This window comes from Camelus bactrianus, chromosome 23 (genome assembly GCF_048773025.1).
Source record: "Camelus bactrianus isolate YW-2024 breed Bactrian camel chromosome 23, ASM4877302v1, whole genome shotgun sequence".
In the NCBI taxonomy this organism is placed as follows: domain Eukaryota; kingdom Metazoa; phylum Chordata; class Mammalia; order Artiodactyla; family Camelidae; genus Camelus; species Camelus bactrianus.
In genome coordinates this window covers 772,222-791,659 of record NC_133561.1, presented here as the reverse complement: position 1 = coordinate 791,659, position 19,438 = coordinate 772,222, and the positions used below count along the sequence as shown (strand labels likewise).

Sequence of the window (19,438 nt, the reverse complement as noted above, 5' to 3'; positions counted from 1 at the left end):
TGTGTTTTTTGTGCCCAAGTCACATCTTCTGTCCGTTTGTTTCCAGGTCCTTCCAGGGGTAGCGGGTGAGTTTTATGTTTACTCAAACCTAAGGCTTGGTCGACGCCCCGGGGTTGTCCCTCTGAGGGGGTCCCTGAGGGCCTTGTTCTTCCCAGTCCCAGACAGGCAGGCGGACTGCTGAGGCCTCTGGAGGTGCGGGCCCTGGTGCTGCCCGCGCCCCAACAGCGGGGATAACAGGGTGTTTTTGTTCCTGTCTGCGGCCTGAAGGCACCTTCCCCGGAAATAAAACCGGCTTGATTTTGATTAACTTTCTCTTCTTTTAATTTTAGTCCTCCTTCTGACTTCTTCAAGGATTATGCCAAAGCCCCAGCCTGATCAGAAGGCCTCAGAACAGAGATTCCATCTCAGGGTTGCCCAGAAAAGCATGTTAACACCCGGGGCGACTTCCAGCCAGTCATTTCCTGTGTTCTCAAGGCTGGTTTTTCCCTAAGATAGTCACCTTTAGATAATAAGACTGCTCTCCTTCCCGACCTGGGGGAGGTGACCTGGGGGGGGTGACCTGGGGGAGGTGACCTGGGGGGGTGACCTGGGGGAGTGTAGGAGGAACAGGCTGAGCAGCGAGGGGGGGACGGGCCGGCGTCACGCTAAGTGTATGCTTTGTGTATAAAATGTACATTTTCGATGCTGAAGTGAAGAGATGAAGCCCCCCCAAATTTAATACGGACCCAGGGCGAAACTCTCAGCCTCAGGTTCCCCTTCGTGGAGGAAGAAGCAGAGCCCCGCAGTGGAGAGGCCGCCGGAGGCGATGGAGGGCCTCCCCGTGGGGAGGGCGGGGGTCAGGATCGCTGCAGGAAGCCGCGCCAGGCTCCGGGGTGGGGAGGGCGGGGGGCGGGGCTTGCAAAGCGCGGCGGATGTGTTGGTGCCGGCAGGATACCTGGCCTTTGCAGGTGAGGGCTGGAGAAGTTTAAATCTTCTCAGTTCCCTGTTGTGCCCCCTCCATCCGCGCTTCCTCAAGTGGGCAGAACTCATGCCGGGGGCGCCCGGACACCTGCAAGCCGTGTCTCTGGAGCGAGAGCTCTACTCCTGCTTGCTGGCTGAGAATTAAGCCCCCTTTTCTTCTCCTCCCCTTTGTTCAGGGCTTTGTGAGAGGTGAGGGACGGGCTGCGTTCACAGGCCTGGGAACCTCGCCCATGAAAACGAGGTCTTTCGCGAGGCACTAGCTGGGGTCTCTCGGCCCCGACCTCTGACCCCCGTGCACAATGCGGCATTCAGCCGTCCTGCCCCCTGACGCGAAAACCTTCAGAGCCCTCAACAAAGGTGCTTCCAGAGTAAGCAGCCCATGAACTCAGCGACTCCTAGATAAAAAGGCCCTTAATTTCAAGATAAGGCTGAAGGCAAGAGGTCTCTCAAAAAGACAGGGCCCACCAAGGCGGGACCCCGGATGCCCCAGGCGGTGGTGACAGCGCAGCCCTCCTAGATTAAAGAGACAAGTCAGCGTTCTGTTCACAGGGCTTTCTTAATGCCAGGATCTCTTTGGACAGTGCTGCCCAGTGTTCCTTGGTAGAGTTGATAAAAAAAGAGTCTCAGGGTGGCGGGGCGGGGTGCGCGGTTCAGAATGAAGGAACCTAGGGGCCTCCTGGGAGCTCTCCTTTTGAAATCCTGAGCAAGCCGTCTCCCTCTGGGTCTCCAGGGTGTAACGCGTTTACGGGCCAGCTGGCAAGAAAGAAAACTCTACAGATAACGTGTGGTCCCAGACGTCGCCTTAGCCGAAGCGCTGAGAAGGCAACAGGTCATGGCACGGCCTTGCCCCGCGTGCTCCTCGGAAGTGTGTAGGGGGGTGCAGCGCGGGGGTGGAGGCGCGCTCAGCACACACGAGGTCCTGGGTTCAGTCCCTGACGCCTCCTCTAAAAATAAATACACGAGTGACCCTAAAGTGAAGAAAGAAAAGAAATGCAGGGGGAACAAGCCTTGGGTGTGCGACCGTAAGGTTGCTGAGGAGGCGGAGACAGAGCAGTGAGGCAGGGACAAGCCACGGTGTGGTTACCGCAGAATCGTCTTCGAGGACTGTGCTCAGAATCCTTGTCTGCCAGCTGAGGGAGGACATCCAGATTTCTGTGGGGTGAGGACACTGTTCCTTTGCTGCATCCACCTCACAGTGGTAACTGGCAAAATTTTCCCCCACGAAGCTTTATTTTTGGAGACCACTGTAATTTGCATGTTGGGACCTATTATTAACTGCTAGTTTTCTGCTGTTATTGGAAATCTTTACGTTAGAGAAGAATGTACGGGTTGTTCTTTGAGGGGAAGGGAGGCTGGGATGAAAAATACCTTGTGTGGCATCTCGATCTGTCCGGGACCTGAGGACCGTTAGAAACCCGTATCCCCCCAGGCAAAGGAAGTTCTCTTGGCTGCCCGCCCGAAACTGTCTTCCCAAATGAAGAGGTGGCTACTTCAAGGGAGAAGATGATGGCGTAAATCCTTTTAAAGTTGCCTCTTCGGGAGCCACTGTGGTGTAAACACTGCAGTCTGTCCCGAAGGACGGAACTGATGACGAACTACGTGGCGTAATTCATAAATGGAGGACGCAGAAGCAATTGTCCCGGGTTAAGTTTCAGCCCATAATTGGGTGGTTGGAGAAGCCCCTACTTAATTAAATTCCACCATGGAGTGGATGACGGGAAAATTCAGTGACCTTACATTTGGAGTTGGAGAGTGGTTCAGGTCGGTGTAAGGAAGAATCTGTCCAGTGTCCTGGTTAGGGGAAGAGACTGGGGTAACGTGTGGCCTCCGCAGGGTTCCCCCAGCAATCTCTTCAAAGGGGCACTGTTTGACCAAAGCACTGTGTGCTCTGCGTTGGCCGGGATAAGTGCACATTATGAGGTCAGACAGCGTCACACATGACTTCCCTGCAAATTCTGCTTTGGTCCTTCATTTTTAGGCTGTTCTGGGCAAGTTCCACAAAGGAGGGCTTTCCAAAAGCATTAGGGCCACGTGCGTGTTGGCCTCTGGTGGGGAGATGGCAGGGTTTGTCCCTGAACTGAAGGGGGTGACTATATGGTTGTCCTGTGCCCTTCCAGCTACAGGAGCCCGAGCTGAAGTTGTTCAGCTCTTTGCCAGAGTAGGTGTCTGCCAGTTTGCAGGCAGATGCCCGAGGCAGGGGAGAGTGAGTGAGGGAACGCCCGGGGGAGATAGCTGTTGTGAAAGCTTTTCACAATTATTGTCTGTCCACGGGGCCTTCTTTCCTGCCCTGGAACCTGGCAGCGTTCTCAGCCATATCCTTTCTGGAGAAAATATGACATGACCCTTTGACTCATTCATTCAACAAGGGTTTACTGAGAACCCACTGTGTGCCAGCCCTGCCATCCAACTTCCCTTACCCTGTACCGAGGGCGACCTCCCGGGGGAGTGGGGAGAGGACTCCAGTAAGTCAGCAGGCCCCTGGGTGAGGGCCCCTGGGTGGCCCCAGGTGACGGGTGGGCAGGGAGGAGGAGGGAGCCTGGATCCTGGTGGGGCAGGGAGACCCCAGTGTCACTGAGGCTGACAAAGGGAGAATTTCAAGGAGTGACTGACACTGTTGAATTCAACTGAGGGGCTGGAAAGACAGGACTAAAAAGTCTTCATTGAATTTAGCAACGAGCAGCTCCTTGGCAGCCCTGGCCGGAGAGTCTGGGGAAGCAGTGGGGAAGGAAGCCCAGTCCAGCGAGTGGAGGCGAAGGGGAGGAAAGGTGGGGATGGCGGTGCAGGGGGTGAAGGGACAGACGCCGCGGAAGGCCGTTCAGTCCTGAGTGAGGAGCACCAGACCCACCCAGCAGAGCCATCCCCTGGGGCTGCTTTTACCTCAGGGTACAGTTTTATTTTTCCTATTACATCATCTTCGATTCTGACACCCATTCTGATGTGGGGTTCCCCCCAACCAGTTCTCTGACACCACAGTGTCCCACAGTTCAGCTCAGTTCAGACAGTTTCCCTGGAGAGGCAGCAGATCCCACAGGTGAAGGGCTCAGTCCTGCAAGACTGTCCCCCACCCCCTGCAGACACTGATGGCAAGTCTGGCTGTCACCTGATCTGACCAACCGCTGTAGCACGGAGGTTCCCACAGTCTCTTCCTTGGGTTCCGTTAACGTGCTGGAGCGGCTCACCAAACTCAGGAGAACACTGCCGTTCTAGATTACCGGTCAGTCATAAAAGGTTGTAACTCAGGAACAGCCAGATCAAAGAGCTGCATGGGACAGGTGATGGGGAAACGGGGGTGGAGCGTCCGCGCTGTCTGGGCGCCACTCTCCCAGCCCCTCCACGCCTTCACCAACCCGGGAGCTCTCGGAACCCCGAGTCTTTAGGTTTATGTAGGCTTCATTATATAGGCAGGACTGATTAAATCCTTACCTGTTAGTCCAACCTCCAGCCCCGGACCCCTGCCCGGAGGTCGGGGTGGGGCTGAAAGTTTCTGCCCTCTAGTCTCGGGGTTGGTTCTCCTGGTGGCCAGCCCTCACATTCAGGTACTTTATAAAAGTCACCCCATTAACATGCCAAAAGACACTTTTACCACCCTCAGCACTCAGGAAACTCCTAGAGTTTTAGGAGCTCTGGGCCAGAGATGGGGTCGAAGACCAAATATATCTATTTCTTGTTATAAATCATAGTATCACAAACCTAACTAGTTTTTTTAAATGGGGGAAAACTCCATTTCGTTCAATATTTATAATGGGCTCTCAAAATGAAATTAGCAATAAAGCTCACATGAATAATTTGTTTCTTACAGTGGAATTTTACCAGAGTGTTAATGAAAATGTAGTATCAGGTATAATGTTTAAAAAAAACAAAGCCAGTCAGGAACAGAGGAACACCTTTAGATACTGTGAGATAAAGCTTCAGAGAAACCAGTGCCCTCAGACATCAGTGAGAAGGCAAAGTGAAGACGGCCCGCCCCTGCTGTCTCGCCTGCATGCTGCGCCTTGCGCATTCTACACTTCAGCTGCTCTCAACCAACTGGAAAGAGCTGATAAAAAACCCCAAAATCTTATCCTAGTAAAATTAAAATGAAATCTTCCGCATAAACAAGGATAAAACCCCTCAAGGTGAAGTAAGGGCGGCTTGTTTTCGGCTCACTCGCTTTTAACATCTTTGTGCAGGGGCAGTAGTGACTGGAACCAGCACGGCCGCAGGCCGGGGACGACTCTGGCTTCTGTGGCCACACGCAGGCTGCGGAATTGTTTGAATTCTTAGTCTGACTGCAGTAGCACAAGTGTCCTGGTGGTGTGGATGGTGGAGCCCGGCAGCTGCCATATAGGTCCATGAGTTCCCATCTGTGGGGAAGCACCTCGAAGGCGAAACCATTAAAGAGAACGTACTCCTGGTACCTGAAATGGGGAAGGGGCTTCTAGAAGGAAGGAAGGCTTTTTGGGTTTTGGCTTGGGGTTTTTTAAATTATAGAGGGTGGGCAGCAAAGCTCCCGCACGAAAGAGTAGCCTTTGAAGAGTTAAAAGTTGCCTCTAAAAGTTAAGATGTTCCAAGGAACAGACTGAAAATGAAGGGGGAAAGGCACAGTGGGGGCTCGTTCGGAGCCTGCACAGGAGTGTGGAAGTCCTCAGTGTCCCTGAGTCTTCGTAGAGGTGGTCTGGATTCTGGCGCTGCAGTCATGTTTTCAAGCCTTTGAAAAGCCTGGTTCTCTGAACACGTCACACTTCCTTGTTAATTCTGGAGCAAGCCATTTTATCAGTTTTTATTTAACCATTTTTCATCTCTTCAAGGGGCTCTCTGTTTGGTAACGGAACATTGGACCTCTCTGATGTCCTGGGTTGCTGCCCAAGAAGGCAGACTCCAAAACATTCTCGGTTTTAAGGCCTCAGAATCCCCACTTCCTGGCTGCTTAGTTTTTCTCCGTGTTCTGCCTTCAGCTGACTGAATATGTAGCCGTTGTCTGCATTTCCACCCTGAAGGAAAATTCCTTCTGCAGACTAACAGGTTTCTCTCCTAACACATCCAGTGTTTCTTATACTTACTCCTCCAGGGCTCTGGAAAGGGGCACAGAACTAACGAGAAATTCTTTTCTTTTTTTCTTTTCTACTTTGATTATCTTTGTGATTGATCAGAGAAGGATTCTCTCTTGTCCCCAAAGAGTTCCTTCTGTGGTCAAAAGTACAGCAGCTGGTCTGGCGTAAGAGCAAGCTCTCAGCACAGCAGGGAGCTGCGCTGACCAGGCACCGCCCCCGGCCCTCTCCACCCCGGGCCCTCACCGCCCCCGGCCCTCTCCGCCCCAGGCCCTCTCCGCCCCCGGCCCTCACCGCCCCGGGCCCTCACCGCCCCGGGCCCTCTCCGCCCCGGGCCCTCACCGCCCCTGGCCCTCTCCGCCCCGGGTCCTCACCGTGGCCGCCTCCTGTCCTGCTCTCCGGACTGAAGGCGCTCTCCCTCAACCCCTGCCCAGCAGCCTGCCCAAGTTTGTCTTCCCTGCCCGAAACCCGCCCAGCATCCCAAAGAGCAGCTCCTCCAGACCTCCCCAGGGGAAGGAGTTCTTCCAGCCTCTTCATTCCACCTTCTGGGTTGGGGTGGAGACCCCTCTGCGTTCGTACTGGGTCTGCATCTTCCGTGCTGTCCTCAGACGCCATCACCCCAAGTCGGCTCCCCTGGGCGGCATGCTGTTGCCCTTGGAGACTGCTGTGGGCTTGTGTTACCCACTCCCTCCAGGGCGCGTGGGTCCGGGGGCTCCGCCGGGACCCCCACACTCAGTCTAGCTGGGCCTGCCCTGGTGCCACCTGCCCAGACCCGGCTTTGGTGCCCCCAACAAGTGAGTGCCCAAGCGAGGCAACCAGGGGGAACACACAGGGAACACACGGGGAACGTGGGACCAGCCGGTGGTGGGCGGGGCGTGGGCGGTGGGCGGGGCTTAGTGTGGGGGCCCGAGCCGGGCTCAGAGTGGACGAGCTTGCAGTGGGAGGGGAAGTTCTGGAGCCGCTTGCTGTCCTCGACTTGGTCTGGAGAGAGTGACCGGGGTCCTTCCCGACGCGGCCATCAGGAAGGCCCTACTGACTCCCAGTTTAGGCGACCCACCCCCTTTGCCCCCAGGGCCATAGGGTGCCCGCCTGAGCCTAATGTCCCAGCGCAGTGCCCACTGTGGGCCTCACTATGAGGGGTGTTTGATTTTTATTTGTCGTTACAAAGACTTTTTTGCAAAGCGATGTCCTGGGGATTGCATTTAACACTCAGGGGCCACAGGGTCCCAACGCACTCCCAGAAGTGGAAGATCGTGGGCAGGGGTCCACGGAGCGCCCCACCCACCCCAGGCCAGGGCACCTGAGTCATAACGAGCTGCCCTTCATGTCTCCACCCACTGCTGCAGGCGTGTGGCGGTGCAGAGGGTGGGAAGCAGGGTGAGCAGGCAGGAAGGGAGCTGCCAGATTGAGCGCCCTACCGCCTTCGTGCACTCAGGCCCCTCCTCTGGTTGCCCAGAGGCAGCCCCTCTTTCAGAAACACTGAGTTTTGGTGTGCAGGCCTTTGAGGTCTTGGACTAACCCCGTTTCTTTTCCACTATTCTCAATGCTGACCTCAGTCACTCGAGGTGCGGTGTCAAAGTGATGGAGCAGACACAAATTAAATTTGACCTGGAGACCACCTTTCCAAGCGGTGTAAGTGATCCCGGCCCTCCAGTGGGACACCACGTGAAAAGCTGCCAGGCAGCGCACCGCGGAAGCAACGCCAAATGGTTCCCTCATGATCTGAGCAAATGCCTGGTTTAGTTTTGCTAGTCTGTGACCACCCTAACTTCAGTGATTGCTGGTGATGGTAGTGTTTATAGTCTACGTAGTGGTTAAAGACGGTCTTTAGAGTCAGACACCTCCTGGTATTAAATTGAGTCTGGTTCTTAACCAGCTGTGGGACTGGAGCGGGCACGTGACTTTACTTGTCTTGAATTTCTGTTCTCTTACGGGTGAAGGGGAAGTGATGTCTAACTCCAGGCTGATACGGAGATTGCGTGAGGTTGTACATGTATGTAACAGTGCTTGAACACACACTTAAATACTACATGTGAATATGGTTACTGTTATTTTCGTAATGATCCAGTGATACTCACAAAGGAAAATAAGATTAGAATACATGCATGGGCCAGCACGAATCTGGCATCTCCACTAGAATGTAGAGTAAAAGCCATGTTCTTCTGACCAAAGAAAGTGCCATGGGTCAGTGTAAATGGGAGCGTATTAAAGAAGCCTTTTAATAGCGAGCATTTGAGAATCGCTGTTTGGATTTCCACAGTGCACTAGGTGGTGGAAAAGTGGAGAAACTGCTTTGATCTGAACGAGTTTGTGGGCGGACAACCGTGAGTGAGCTTGGTGATGTCACCGACTCCACAGGCTGAAGGGCTGTCACCTCCGCTCCAGGGTTTCTGGGGTCAGATGATGGGAGCAGAGTCCTCTGGTGCCCACTGCTATCATTTCAGGGTGTCTTCCAGAAAGCCTCGAGTTCGGTAAAGCCGCGGACTTTGCTCTGGAGACGTGCAGGGCGCTGCTGCGTTACGTCCAGCGGTGTCGAGTGGTGTGGGCTGTGTCTGCCCTGGTGGACGTAAGTCATAGCTGACGCTCAGTCAGATCCCAGCCCGCCTGCCAGCAAGAGAGCAGCAGCCTTCCACAAGGCAGTCTCAGACTTACACACGGATGGGTTTGTTACAGTGGAAATCCTTACTGTTAACTCCACAGAAATTAACTCGTGTGCAGTCATGAAGTGTGCCCTTGCTCTCCTCCCTTCTCACGACTCTTTCTTTTGAAATAGTCGTATCGGGGTCCCCACTGGATAAGCTCCCCGGGAACAAGCTGATGAGCCTCTCTGGTTCCTTGTCGCCCTCGGGTTCTGATTCTTTGTGGGGAGAAACCTTATCACCCTGGCCTCCTACCCCCTCCCGCCCTCACACATGACTGACACTTTTAGTTTGGGGCTTAAAGGAGGGTGGGGTATAAAGAGGACGGGCAGAAGCTGTGGGAATGAAGAAATCCAGCCAGAGCCCCTGAGTCAGAACTTCAGTGACCTCAGTCGGCTGTATAGAACTCTCCATAATCTGGAAAACAGCTTCGTCTTTTATCTTGTTTATGACTCTTCAGACTGGGGTGTTTCTCCCTTACTTTTAGTGAAGGGACAAGGGTTTTTGTGCAGCCCTGCCTCTGGCTTGCCTGAGAGTGCAGCCTTCTTTGTCCAAGGCTGTTTGCTGAACTTCTCCCTCGGGGTCTCGGGAGGGCGTGCGCTCCTGAAGGGGCAGCCGTGTCTGCTGTGCGCGGGTTTCTCGGGATCCGTTGTGAAAAGGGAGACAAGGTAAGGGTCCGGACGGCACTCCCTGGGTGCACGACAGGTGTCGGCTGTCGCGTTCGCTGTGCTTGTCCCCAGCTGGTCTTGGCGCTCACAGGAGTCTGGGTGTGAAAGGCACGGGGTCTCCGGGGTGCACTGCCGGCCGGTTCAGGGAGCTGGCGCCCACGCAGGCGGGCACGGGGAATTAGAGTCCCGTGCGTTTCCCTTCAGGCTTCAGGATTTGGAATTTGCGTCTGTTTCTGTGCCGCTTTCCCTCTGAACGGCCCCTGTTACGTTTTTCTTGGGTGGATTAAATGTGGACAGCATTAGCGCAACCACAGACAGGAAACTTGGGTGGCACGTTGCCCTCTCTGCTGAGTCAGGGGTTTTGACTGAACAAGGAGGCTCAGTGAACAGAAGGAAGACGGCCTCCTTGGTTTATGCAGAAACACTAGGAAGTTGGCAAGTGGTCTTCCCGTTTAGGGGAGTGAGAGAGAAGGAAGGTGATAAGGGAAGGCCAGGGACTGTGGAGGGAGGGCTGAGCGTGATGCCGAGAAGCCAGAAGAGGGGTGATGTGCTCAGAGGGAGCGCCGGGCCGCTGGCTGGGGTCGAGGTAGGAAGCCTCATTCTGGCGCCGCGAGAGGGCGGCTTCCAGGCTGGAGGTGTTTATGGCCAGCTCAGCGTCCCACACCAGCAGCCTGGCCCGGGTCCTCCAGATCTGCTCAGAGTGCACAGAGTCTGTGGCCCAGGATGGAATGAGGGCCCGGCTCCTCCCTGTCACCTCCCCTGCTCCTCGCATTGCGAACCGGGCTGATTGGAGATCCGAAGGTGACTGGCGGCTTGTTCCTGTCAGGGACTCCCTTGTTGCCGCGACCCTCACGGGGATGCCGGGACCTGTGCCCGCTGCCGTGAGACTCTTCCAGCCGTCCCTGTGGCAGGGTTTGTGCTTCTACTAAAAAAGGCTTTGCTTCTGGCGGCCCTGCATAAATTATTCTGAAAGCTACAAATCTGTTTGAATCCCCTCCTGTTTTGTGGCTCTGCCTGATTCCAGTGGTGGGTGGGGCAAGGGACAAGCCACCCTGGGGCTTTTCTTCTCTTCTTCCCCTGCCCCGCCCTCCCCACCCCCACCCTTCTATTTCCTGAGTCAAAAACAGCTGGGAGAATTGCTGGCAGAAGAATCTTGTTTTAACTTGTAAACTGAGCGAGTTAGATCAGAAAGGCACTGATGGGGAGGACGAGCAGAGGGCCCTCTCGGTTCAGAGCTGCTTTACGTCTGAGGCTTTGAGGAGTTACTCTTTTCCGTTTCGCTTTGGTGTGGTCTCGCCCAGCAGGCAGCGAACTTTGGCCTTCTGGGCCAGATCTCGTCTACGCCTGTTTTTGTTTGGCCCGCAGAGCTAAGAATGGCTTTCACGTTCTTAAGGAACTGGAGGGGAAGGTTAAAAGAAGAAGAGTATTTCATGACACGTGATCTCTTCGTCCGGACCTACAGTTATCTCAGACGTCGCTGCGTTCGTTTGTCTCCACGTGGTCTGTCCTGCTCTCTGCTGCAGGGGCAGAGCTGAATGGCTGCAACAGAACACATGGCCTGCAAAGCCCAACCCATCAACTGTCTGGTTCTTTACAGGAGAAATTTGCCAACCCCTGCGCTAGGCACTTAACCTGAACCTTGCCTACACTGCACAGTATTTTCAAGGTGTCCTAATGCCTCACTGGTTTAAAGACGATGCAGAAATGCAAACATGCTGTATTGGTTCCTTTGAGTCAGCAGGGGATTTGGGACAAGTGTGCTGCCCGACCCCTAAGGAAGTGCCTGGAAGAGTGAGGTGAGGAGTGGGGGAGGGGCAGGAAGTATCTCATGAGATTTTAAATCAAATAGTACTTTCATCCCTCTCCAGAAATCTGTAAAATGGGACGTCTCCGATGGCTTCAGAAAGAGAAGGAAACGCTGGCTCCAAAAAGCACCCTGTTCTCAGAGCTTCATTCGGGCCTCTGATCAGAACAGGGAAACTCAGATTCAGATCGTTCTTGGTCAGCTGACACCTTAATTCTGGGACTTGTTTGTTTTTGTCAAGATTTTGTTTTTGCCCAAGAATCAAAATTATTTCCCCAGACGTTCAGCTTCCCAAACATTTTGCTTCGAGGTGTTGAATTACCTGTTTATCCTCGGGAAGTGAGGCAGGAACAGTAGGGGACTGCGCCTCCAGTGTGAGAGCGGTGGGGACGGGCCGTGTTCAGTGCCCCGGACCCCGCTCCCCGTGGCTGCCTGTTATCCTCCACCCCTTAGAGTTTTCCCTTTTCTTGAGATTCCTGGTTGGCTTTTACTCTGAAGGATTTACAGTTCCTCGTTTGGAAACATCTGAGAAAGAGGAAGATGCCCTTTATCTCTTTTTCTTTTTGTCCATTCCTACCCCTGTGAAAGTCGGCTAGGCGGGGCAGGGCTCGGGCAGGGCAAAGGGACATCTCTGAAACGAGAGAACTCAAACAAACTGGCTGGCCGAGTCAGAGTTCCTTGCACGCCCGGCCGCAGTTGGTCCTAATTAAGGAGACTCCGTTAACCCGCTTGACTCTTGCCCGCCCTCCGCTCCGGCCCTGCCTGCCGACGTGGCCAAGCCCCAGCCCACACCTCGGCCCACACCTCCGTCCTTCCCCGCCTTCTCACCGTCTCTGCCCAGCACCCTGCAGTTCCCCTTTCCCACGTGAGGATCCCAGTCAGATATACTGACGCCCCTCCTCCAGTTGCATCCATTGGTCCCACAAAGTGCTACCCGAGCTGTTTGCAGGACCGAGTAATTGTGTATCGTGTCACTCGAGGAGTGCACGCAGGTCCTGGTTGCATCATGAAAAGTGGGGTCTCGCCAGGGTTAGACTGCTGCCAAGTCAGAGCCTCGGTGACCATTCCTTCCTTCGTCCCGGCCTCTGCCCAGCGCTGCCGCTGAGGCCGGCTGGCGCGGCCATAAGGGCCTATGGCACCACGACGGAAGACCCCACGTTAGCACTTCCCCGAAGTGAAAACCAGCCTGAGTCACGGAGGAAGGAGGTCAGCGTCCAGTGCAGCTTCGTGGGGGCGTGTCTGCATCAGCAAAGAGCAAGCTGATTCTCATCACTTCGTGGTTTCTAACAAAGTGTCACAAGCTAGGTGGGGGCTTAAACAGTAGAAATGTATGTTCTCTCAGTCTTGGAGGCTAGAGCTCCAAGATCAAGGAGCCACCTGGGCGGGCTCCTCTGTGTCCTCCCGGGGCCACCTCTGCACGCGGGGAGAGGAGCAGCTCCAGTGCCACTCCCTCCTTAGAAGGGCGCCTGTCACGCTGGGTGGGGCCCCACCCTCTTGACCTTGTTGAACCTTAATTGCCTCCCTAAAGGTCCTGCCTCCGAATACAGTCACTGGGGGTTATGGCTTCAACCTAAGGGCTTGCAGGGGACACAGTTCGTCCACAATGATGGTCCAAATGTAAGAGGCTGTCTTAACCTTAGGCCAAAGATTTCATGGAGAGTCCGGAAGGCAGTGCTGGAAGCCGGGGGTTAGGAGACAAGGTGAGAATTTTTGAGACTTTTCCTGGTTCCTAGACATTTGAGCATCTGAAGGTATGACTGGACACCAGAAAATTGCACACGGGCACAGGATTTTGTGTCTGACTCCAAGAGGCCCAGTTCACCGGACCAGCTACGCCCTCCGTGACAGTAGGCTGGTTCCCCCAAGACACTCTGGCCGCTGATGAGGTGGCACCTGGACAGATCCAGGCACAGGCTTTATTGGGACCGAAGGGGTGACCCTACCGCGACCGCTAAAAACATGGACCCTCCAGGAAAGGGGAGGGTCTAATTTGGACGTGCTGGTGGGGTTGGAACTTCGGCAAGGACCAGTTGAGGGGCACTAAGGCTGGGGCCCGGCAGACAGGCGTCTCCCATTTCTGCGACATCCTCAGTGGACTGGGAGGCCGAGACCTCACGTCCCCGGTGGTGCCCAGCGGCCTGGGTTCATTCACACCAGCCCCCTCCCCACGCCACGGGCCGCTCTGGCGCTGACTGTAGAAATACGACCTGAGTGAGAAAGGGAAAAGGCAACGTGGAAATGGGTGCTCTCACAGTTGTGGGGCGGTCAAGGTCCAGTAGGGCATGGGGTCTAATTTTCTTGGCTTTCACGTCAGCTGGGTTTGAGCGCCAGGAAGCGTCCTCAGAACTGGTGGCGTCAGCCACCACCGTCTTCCAGTTGGGTCTGAGTGAGAACCCTCCACCTGGCTGTTGCAGCAGACACCCTAAAGTGGTGGTGCCTGTTTTCCCGGACTTTTCAACGGGGCCACCAGTGCCATGTAACTGAGCCGTGGAAAGCAAATCTGAATTTTCGGGTTCCCCAGCCTACGGCAGCCATTCACAAAATCGGCCTCAGCATTTGAAAGTTGAACAGAATTAATCAGATACTTCTGTGACTCAGACTGGAGTTTAGGAAGTGTCTTTAACAAGTTACTGAAACCATTAATTTTCTCATGGACTGGGTGGGAGTGTGAGCTCGCTGCCAAAGTGCTGAGGGGGCCGAGCAAACTTCGCTAATCGGACGCGCTCCCCAGCGCCCCGTCGGCCTCTGGTTACCTGGTTCTGTAAGGTTCCTCCTCCTTGCTGAGCTTTACCCTTAAGACTTGGCAAACCTTTAGCTCAAAAAATTTACATTGGCCCCCTCTCTCCACCTCCCCCCAGATCTTTCTCTCCTCCTTTCCTCCCGCTGCCAGGCTTCGTTGGCCGGATCAGACCAGCTTGCCATGGTCTCGGCCAAACCACACGTGTAATGAAGCAGACTCTGTGCTCTGGAAGCGCTGCGGCCACGTGGGGTGGGAGCAGGGAGGTTGCTGCCTTTGAGACCTTCGCCACACTCTCCAGGAGCGTGTTGGTTTCTCTCCGCGGCCTTGATTCCTTCAAAACTGAGCGTCACAAAATCGCACAGTTTCACTCTGACTCTTCCACGATCTATGTTTTTTCTTTTCTTTTTCCAAAATTTTAAGTCACTCATCCTTTTTAACCTCTCGAGTGCTCTCTGAGGAGTGTGGCTAATAATCCAGTGGATGTGCCCAGCAGTTCTGCCACATTTGGTGACATCAGGAGGAAGAGCAAGATTTAGCTGCAAACCACAGCTGCTTGAGCTCATGGCCCCACTACCCACTGGAGCAGCTGCGAGACGCGAGCTCTTCAAAGCAGCGTCAGTTTCACGGGCCAGAAGCTCCCTCTGGGGACAGAGCTCTCCAACAGAGACGCGGCACAAGTCACACACGTCCTTTTAAGGTTCCGAGTAGACACGTTTTTAAGAAGCAAAGCAGGTGAAGTTAATTGTAACATATTTTACTTAATGCAATGCATCTAAAATGTTGTCATTTAAATATGTAATGTAAAATTGCTTATAAGATGGGCTACATTCTTTTTCATGCTAAGTCTTTGAAATCTGGTGCTAAATCTTTGAAACCTTACCGTACATCTCAGTTTGGACCAGCCACGTGTCCAGTGCTCGGGCTGTGTGTGTAAGTGGCCGGTGGCTCCATGTTACACAGATCTGGGCGATTACCTCCTTGTAAGGAAGGGGAGCAAGGGTCTCACCTGCTGCAGGGACCGGAGAGGGAGCATCACGGACAGTTCTGTCAGGACCCGACGTCGCCGTGGCTGTGGGTGACCTCTGGCTGTCACTGGAGCCGTTCGCCTCGGAGCGGGCCTGAAGAAAGTGTGAAAGACAAGGAGGGTGGGGTCTCTTGGGAACTTTGGATCGAGAAAAGTGCAAGGCGTGTCCCCCTGTTCACCCGAACAAGACGAGGCCTAGATCAGGACAGGTCGCCACCCCTGCTGTTTGACTCAGGTTCCAGAACTCAGTGTCTTCCCATTGTCAGGAGTTCAGAATCCACGAGCACACTTCTGTAGCAGAAGCACAGGCCACGCACGAAAGGAAACATCCTGGACGTTGACCCACGGGGAGTCCCCGTGGTTAACCATTTTCTACCTGCAGACTCGGCAGTTTCGCGTGGTTTGACCTCTTCTGTTCCACCCCAGGCGGTGAGCTGGGGCTGGATGTTAACTCTGCCGTCGTTCCGGGGACATCGTGCAGGTTTTCAGAAGAGGACGTAGGAGTCAGTCCGGTCCACTTCCAGCCCCGACGTTAGGCTCCCCGAGAGGACAGATTAGTGTTGAGTCTCCTTACGAGACTCGCCCCTCACTAGGGAGCCGGTGTCAGAACTCGTGTGTGGGCGACTCCGCCCCGTCCCACGTCCGTCTGTCTCCTAGAATGCAGTCGCCCTTGTTGACTCCGTGAAGGGGCCCGGAGAGCCTCCAGTCTGCCTCCAGCTTCGTTTTACGAGTCGTCTGGGGACTCGGTTTCAGGAAGTTGGGCCACTGTGTGGTCAGAGGGCTTCCTGCTGCCTTGGCGCATGTCAGTCCAGGTGCACGGGGTGGTTCTTCTCTTGCCGGGATGGGCAGCTGGACGTCCTCGGTGTCTGCTGGGGGGTAGGGCTAGGCTTTCAGTTCCACAAACTCTGTCTGGGGGCAAAAATAATCCCAAAAGGAAGAAACCAGCTCGGCTCTTACACCAGCCTCTTGTGTTGTAGGTATTTCTCCACTGTCAGAGGAGAAAATCAGGTTTTGGGTACTTTGCGCTTTCCTATTACATGGTAAATAACCAGCGACGTTTGGTTCCTGCTTCACCGGGTGTATGTATTCGGGATGAAAGGAAAACCGATCCAGTGTTGGAGTCTGACTCCCAAGAACCAGGCTGCACTGGAGGAGCAGAGAGGACTTGTGTGACCACAGGCCGTCCGCCCTTCCCGCTGGCTCGCCCACACCCTTGGCCCCCTGGCTGCCTGCGGGCCTCCCTGGTCACTCGAGTTCTGTGGAACGGCTGGACCCGCTGTGTGGGGAGCTGTCCGTGGGGGAGAAGTCTGGGAGGGGCGGCCAGTCCCGGCCAAGAGCTGCATTAGTGTCTGTGCTCTTCCCAGAGCGGGGGGGCATTCCCCGCCCCGGGCTCTGTCCTGCATCCGCACAGACGTACACAGGGTGGTGTCTCCCCACAGTCCTTCTTGTCCTCCTCCAGAGGACATGGGTGCACCCACGCCCCGGAGACGAGTGTACCTGTGCTGGGGAGGGGCGGGCGAGCAGGAGGAGGGGTCCGCTCCCTGCTTACAGCCTCCACGGAGGGCTTGCTGCGTTAGCACTCGAGGGGCTAGGCTGTCCGAAGGAATGGTAGAGGGTCACGGCACGCTGCCCTCCGCCCTAACCACGAGAGCCAGCTGGGACGTAACAGAGAGAAGTCGGAAAAGAAAGAAGGAGACATCTGAGCATGCAGAGTGGCTAGCGGAACTGACTCCAGAAGCGGACGAGCCCTTCTTCCTCCAAGGGGCTCGGGGAGGGGGTTAACTGAGCAGAGATGAGGGTCAGGAGAAGGTAGCCGGGCTGCACACAGACTTCCAAAGGCTGCCCAGGGCCCAGCAAAGGGAGACTTAGGCACAGCAGACGCCTAACCCCTACCTCCTGCCCAGAGGCCTTCCCTCCCTGAGCAAAGCTGAGACACCATCCCCCCCCCCCTCGCTGGGTGCTCAGCAAGGGCCCCCCAGCAGTGCAGCACCGAGAAGTCCCAGAGCAGGCCGGAGGGCGAGGAAGACCCCGCAGAGCACAGGGGCCCCTCCCTGAGCGCTTGGAGGTTGTCACCTCGGGCCAGAACCCACAGCAGCCCCGCGAGCTGGCGGCCGGGCTGCCCAGCGCAGAGAGGCCTCTGTGGTCTCACGTGGTCAGACTTGAGCCCTCCAGGAAGGACAGCCCGGTCCTGCCCTTAGGTCACTTGAACCAGTGCCAAACCGACTTTTGCCAAAGTGACAGCAAGCCCAGATGTAGCTCTGCCGCGGGTGAGGCTGGCTCAGCCCTCGACCCCAGCAGCCTGACCGGGAGGGGGCGGTCCTCTTCCAGCGGAGGTGGTGCCGTTCGTGCCCACACAACACCTGGCGTGCTGTAAAACGTTACCAGACTCATGAAGAATCAGGAGACCATAACCGAGAGAGGAACAGTCAGCAGAAGCAGGCCAGTGGATGACTGACATGTGGGAACTGGCAGAAAGGACTGTTAGATACTTCTTATAAATATTTTTAAGGGTCTGGGAGAAAAGGTGGCTTTCACTCTTGAATAGATGGGGAATTTAAGCAGGGAACTAAAAGTCCTAAAAAGAGAAAGTTTGTGCATTCCCACTGGAGCAAGGATTATTTGGAAGCAAACTGCTGGTCATTCTCGGAGAACAGATATGTAGCAGCTCCAAACCGTAACCCTTCCCTGAGCTGATGCTTTTTGACTGCCACACAAGCCAGGACTGAAGTCTGCAGTCTGTCTAGGCCCACCACATACAGATGCGGTGTGAGGGACAGAGATGCGTGAGACGCCATCCTGCCCCCGGGAGACACAGTCTGGTGGAGACGTGTGGACAGGACCAGCTAGAGGCAGAGTGCTCCGCTAGAGACACAGGTGCGTCTGCCACAGGAGGGCGAGGAGGATCCTGGGGAGCCTCGGAGCAAACGTGCTGCTTGGTCTGGGCCCTGAGGAAAGGCAAGATTTCAGACGCACAGCTAGGGAGCTGCCCACGGGAAGCAGGCAGGGTTTGTGTTCATTCCTGTCAAGTCCTCGTGAAAATGCCCCTGTTGCATAAACCCGGCCTCTGGATCCCGAAGACCGAAGTGAGACTCGAGGACAGGCTTTTGGACGAAGTAGAAAAAGCAGCTTTATTTCTCTGCCAGGCAGAGGAGGTCACAGTGGGCCAGTGCCTCTGAGACTGTGAGCCTGCTGGGGAGAGAGACAGGGGCATTTGTAATAAAAGTTTAGGGGGCAGTGCTGCTTTCCGTAGAGATCGTATACAGGGTAACAAATTGTTGCAAAGTTCTTGTCTTTGCAGATGCAGCGGGTCCCCCTCCTTCTGCTGGGCTGCTGGGTGTGATGTTTCCTCCGGCTTTGGGACTCCTAATATTCTTGCGCCTGGAACAAAGAGTGCTTAGGGAGGGGGCCCGTGGAAAAGAGCTCTAGAGAAAACTTGTGCCACGTGGAGTCAGGTTGATAAATGCTTTGAGCCTTTTAGGCAGGCTGCAGTGTTTGTGCAGGTTGAGACCTGCACCGCGAACAACAGAATACAAAGAAACCACGAGGGGCTGAAAATAACTGTGTGCGTGCACAGTTGGGGTGAGTTATGAACAACAAGATACCGGAAACAAACCCCGCTACCATTTCTGAGGTGTCGGAGTCAAGAGCGCTGAGCACGATCCCTGCACGCGGCACCACGGGGCGGTGGGGCGGACCACCCAAGCCCCCTCCTCTCCAGCCCAGCCCTGGTCTGCAAGAGCATGAGAAAAACCGTTGAAATTATTATACGATTAGCAGTTACGAACACCGTCACTGATGACACAAGGGTCCTGCTCGGTCACTCTCAGACCCTAGAATCCTCTGCAGGACCGGGTCCTTGCGCAGTGATGGGACAAGAAGCAGTCCCTCACGCCCACACCTCAGGGAGAGCCCGAGGGGCCTAGGGGTTCGCAGCAGAGGGGGAGCCAGAGAAGGCGTGAGTGGAGACTTGTCCACACCCCACTGTGGGAGTCACGCCTGGATCTTGTCAGAGAATCGGGCCACTCCTTTATCTGAGGTCTCCCCCGTACGTGGCCTGTCCTTCAGATATGGCGTTTCATTTCTGTGTCTTTCCACTCTTGGTTTGTGAGCTCGTTCTGGACAGTCACTCACTGTCAGGCGTCCCTCCAGCTGACACGGCCCCGTGTGTCCACTAGCTCAGTGGACGTCTGCCACATGGACATGGAATTCAAGCCTGGGCAGAGTGGATGGAACTTGAATCCACATGGTCTGGCCACTACATCTGTGCTCTCCGTGACCTCGCTGTGCTTGTGACGGCTCACAGACGGTCTTGAACAGCGGGACGGCGGCCTCTGACATGGCTGTGTCAGCGGTGAGGAGCTAGTGGAGGTTCGGGAAGAGCTACACCTTAGGGGGACTAGGCTTCTTGTATTCAGTGCGTCTTGGCAGGAGCAAGGCTCAGGCAGTGGGCGAATGAGAAGGTCTCACGGTAGATCTGACCAGAGTTAGGGCAGAAAGAAGACAGAGAGGCAGGAGGCGGTCCCGTCAGGGAGCCTGGCGCGGGACGTGGGGAGAAAGGAGAGGAGGTGTGTGCGCG

At 55.3% G+C, this 19,438-nt stretch overlaps 1 protein-coding gene across 7 annotated transcripts in view; it reads left to right on the top strand.

Moving 5' to 3' along the window:
* Window positions 1–19,438, top strand: part of NAV1 (neuron navigator 1) — a 203,260-nt gene that overhangs the window by 148,466 nt on the left and 35,356 nt on the right. Inside the window, exon 1 of one of the 7 annotated variants that reach the window (XM_074351516.1) lies at window positions 7,992–9,294. The exons of 5 other annotated variants lie outside the window; for them this stretch is intronic. In XM_074351516.1, the coding sequence (XP_074207617.1) occupies window positions 8,900–9,294 (395 nt within the window). In that variant the 5' untranslated portion in view covers window positions 7,992–8,899. Of the gene's footprint in view, window positions 1–7,991; window positions 9,295–10,504; window positions 11,091–19,438 lie in introns of those variants that run through there. One more of the 7 variants, XM_074351518.1, reaches the window with a different exon arrangement.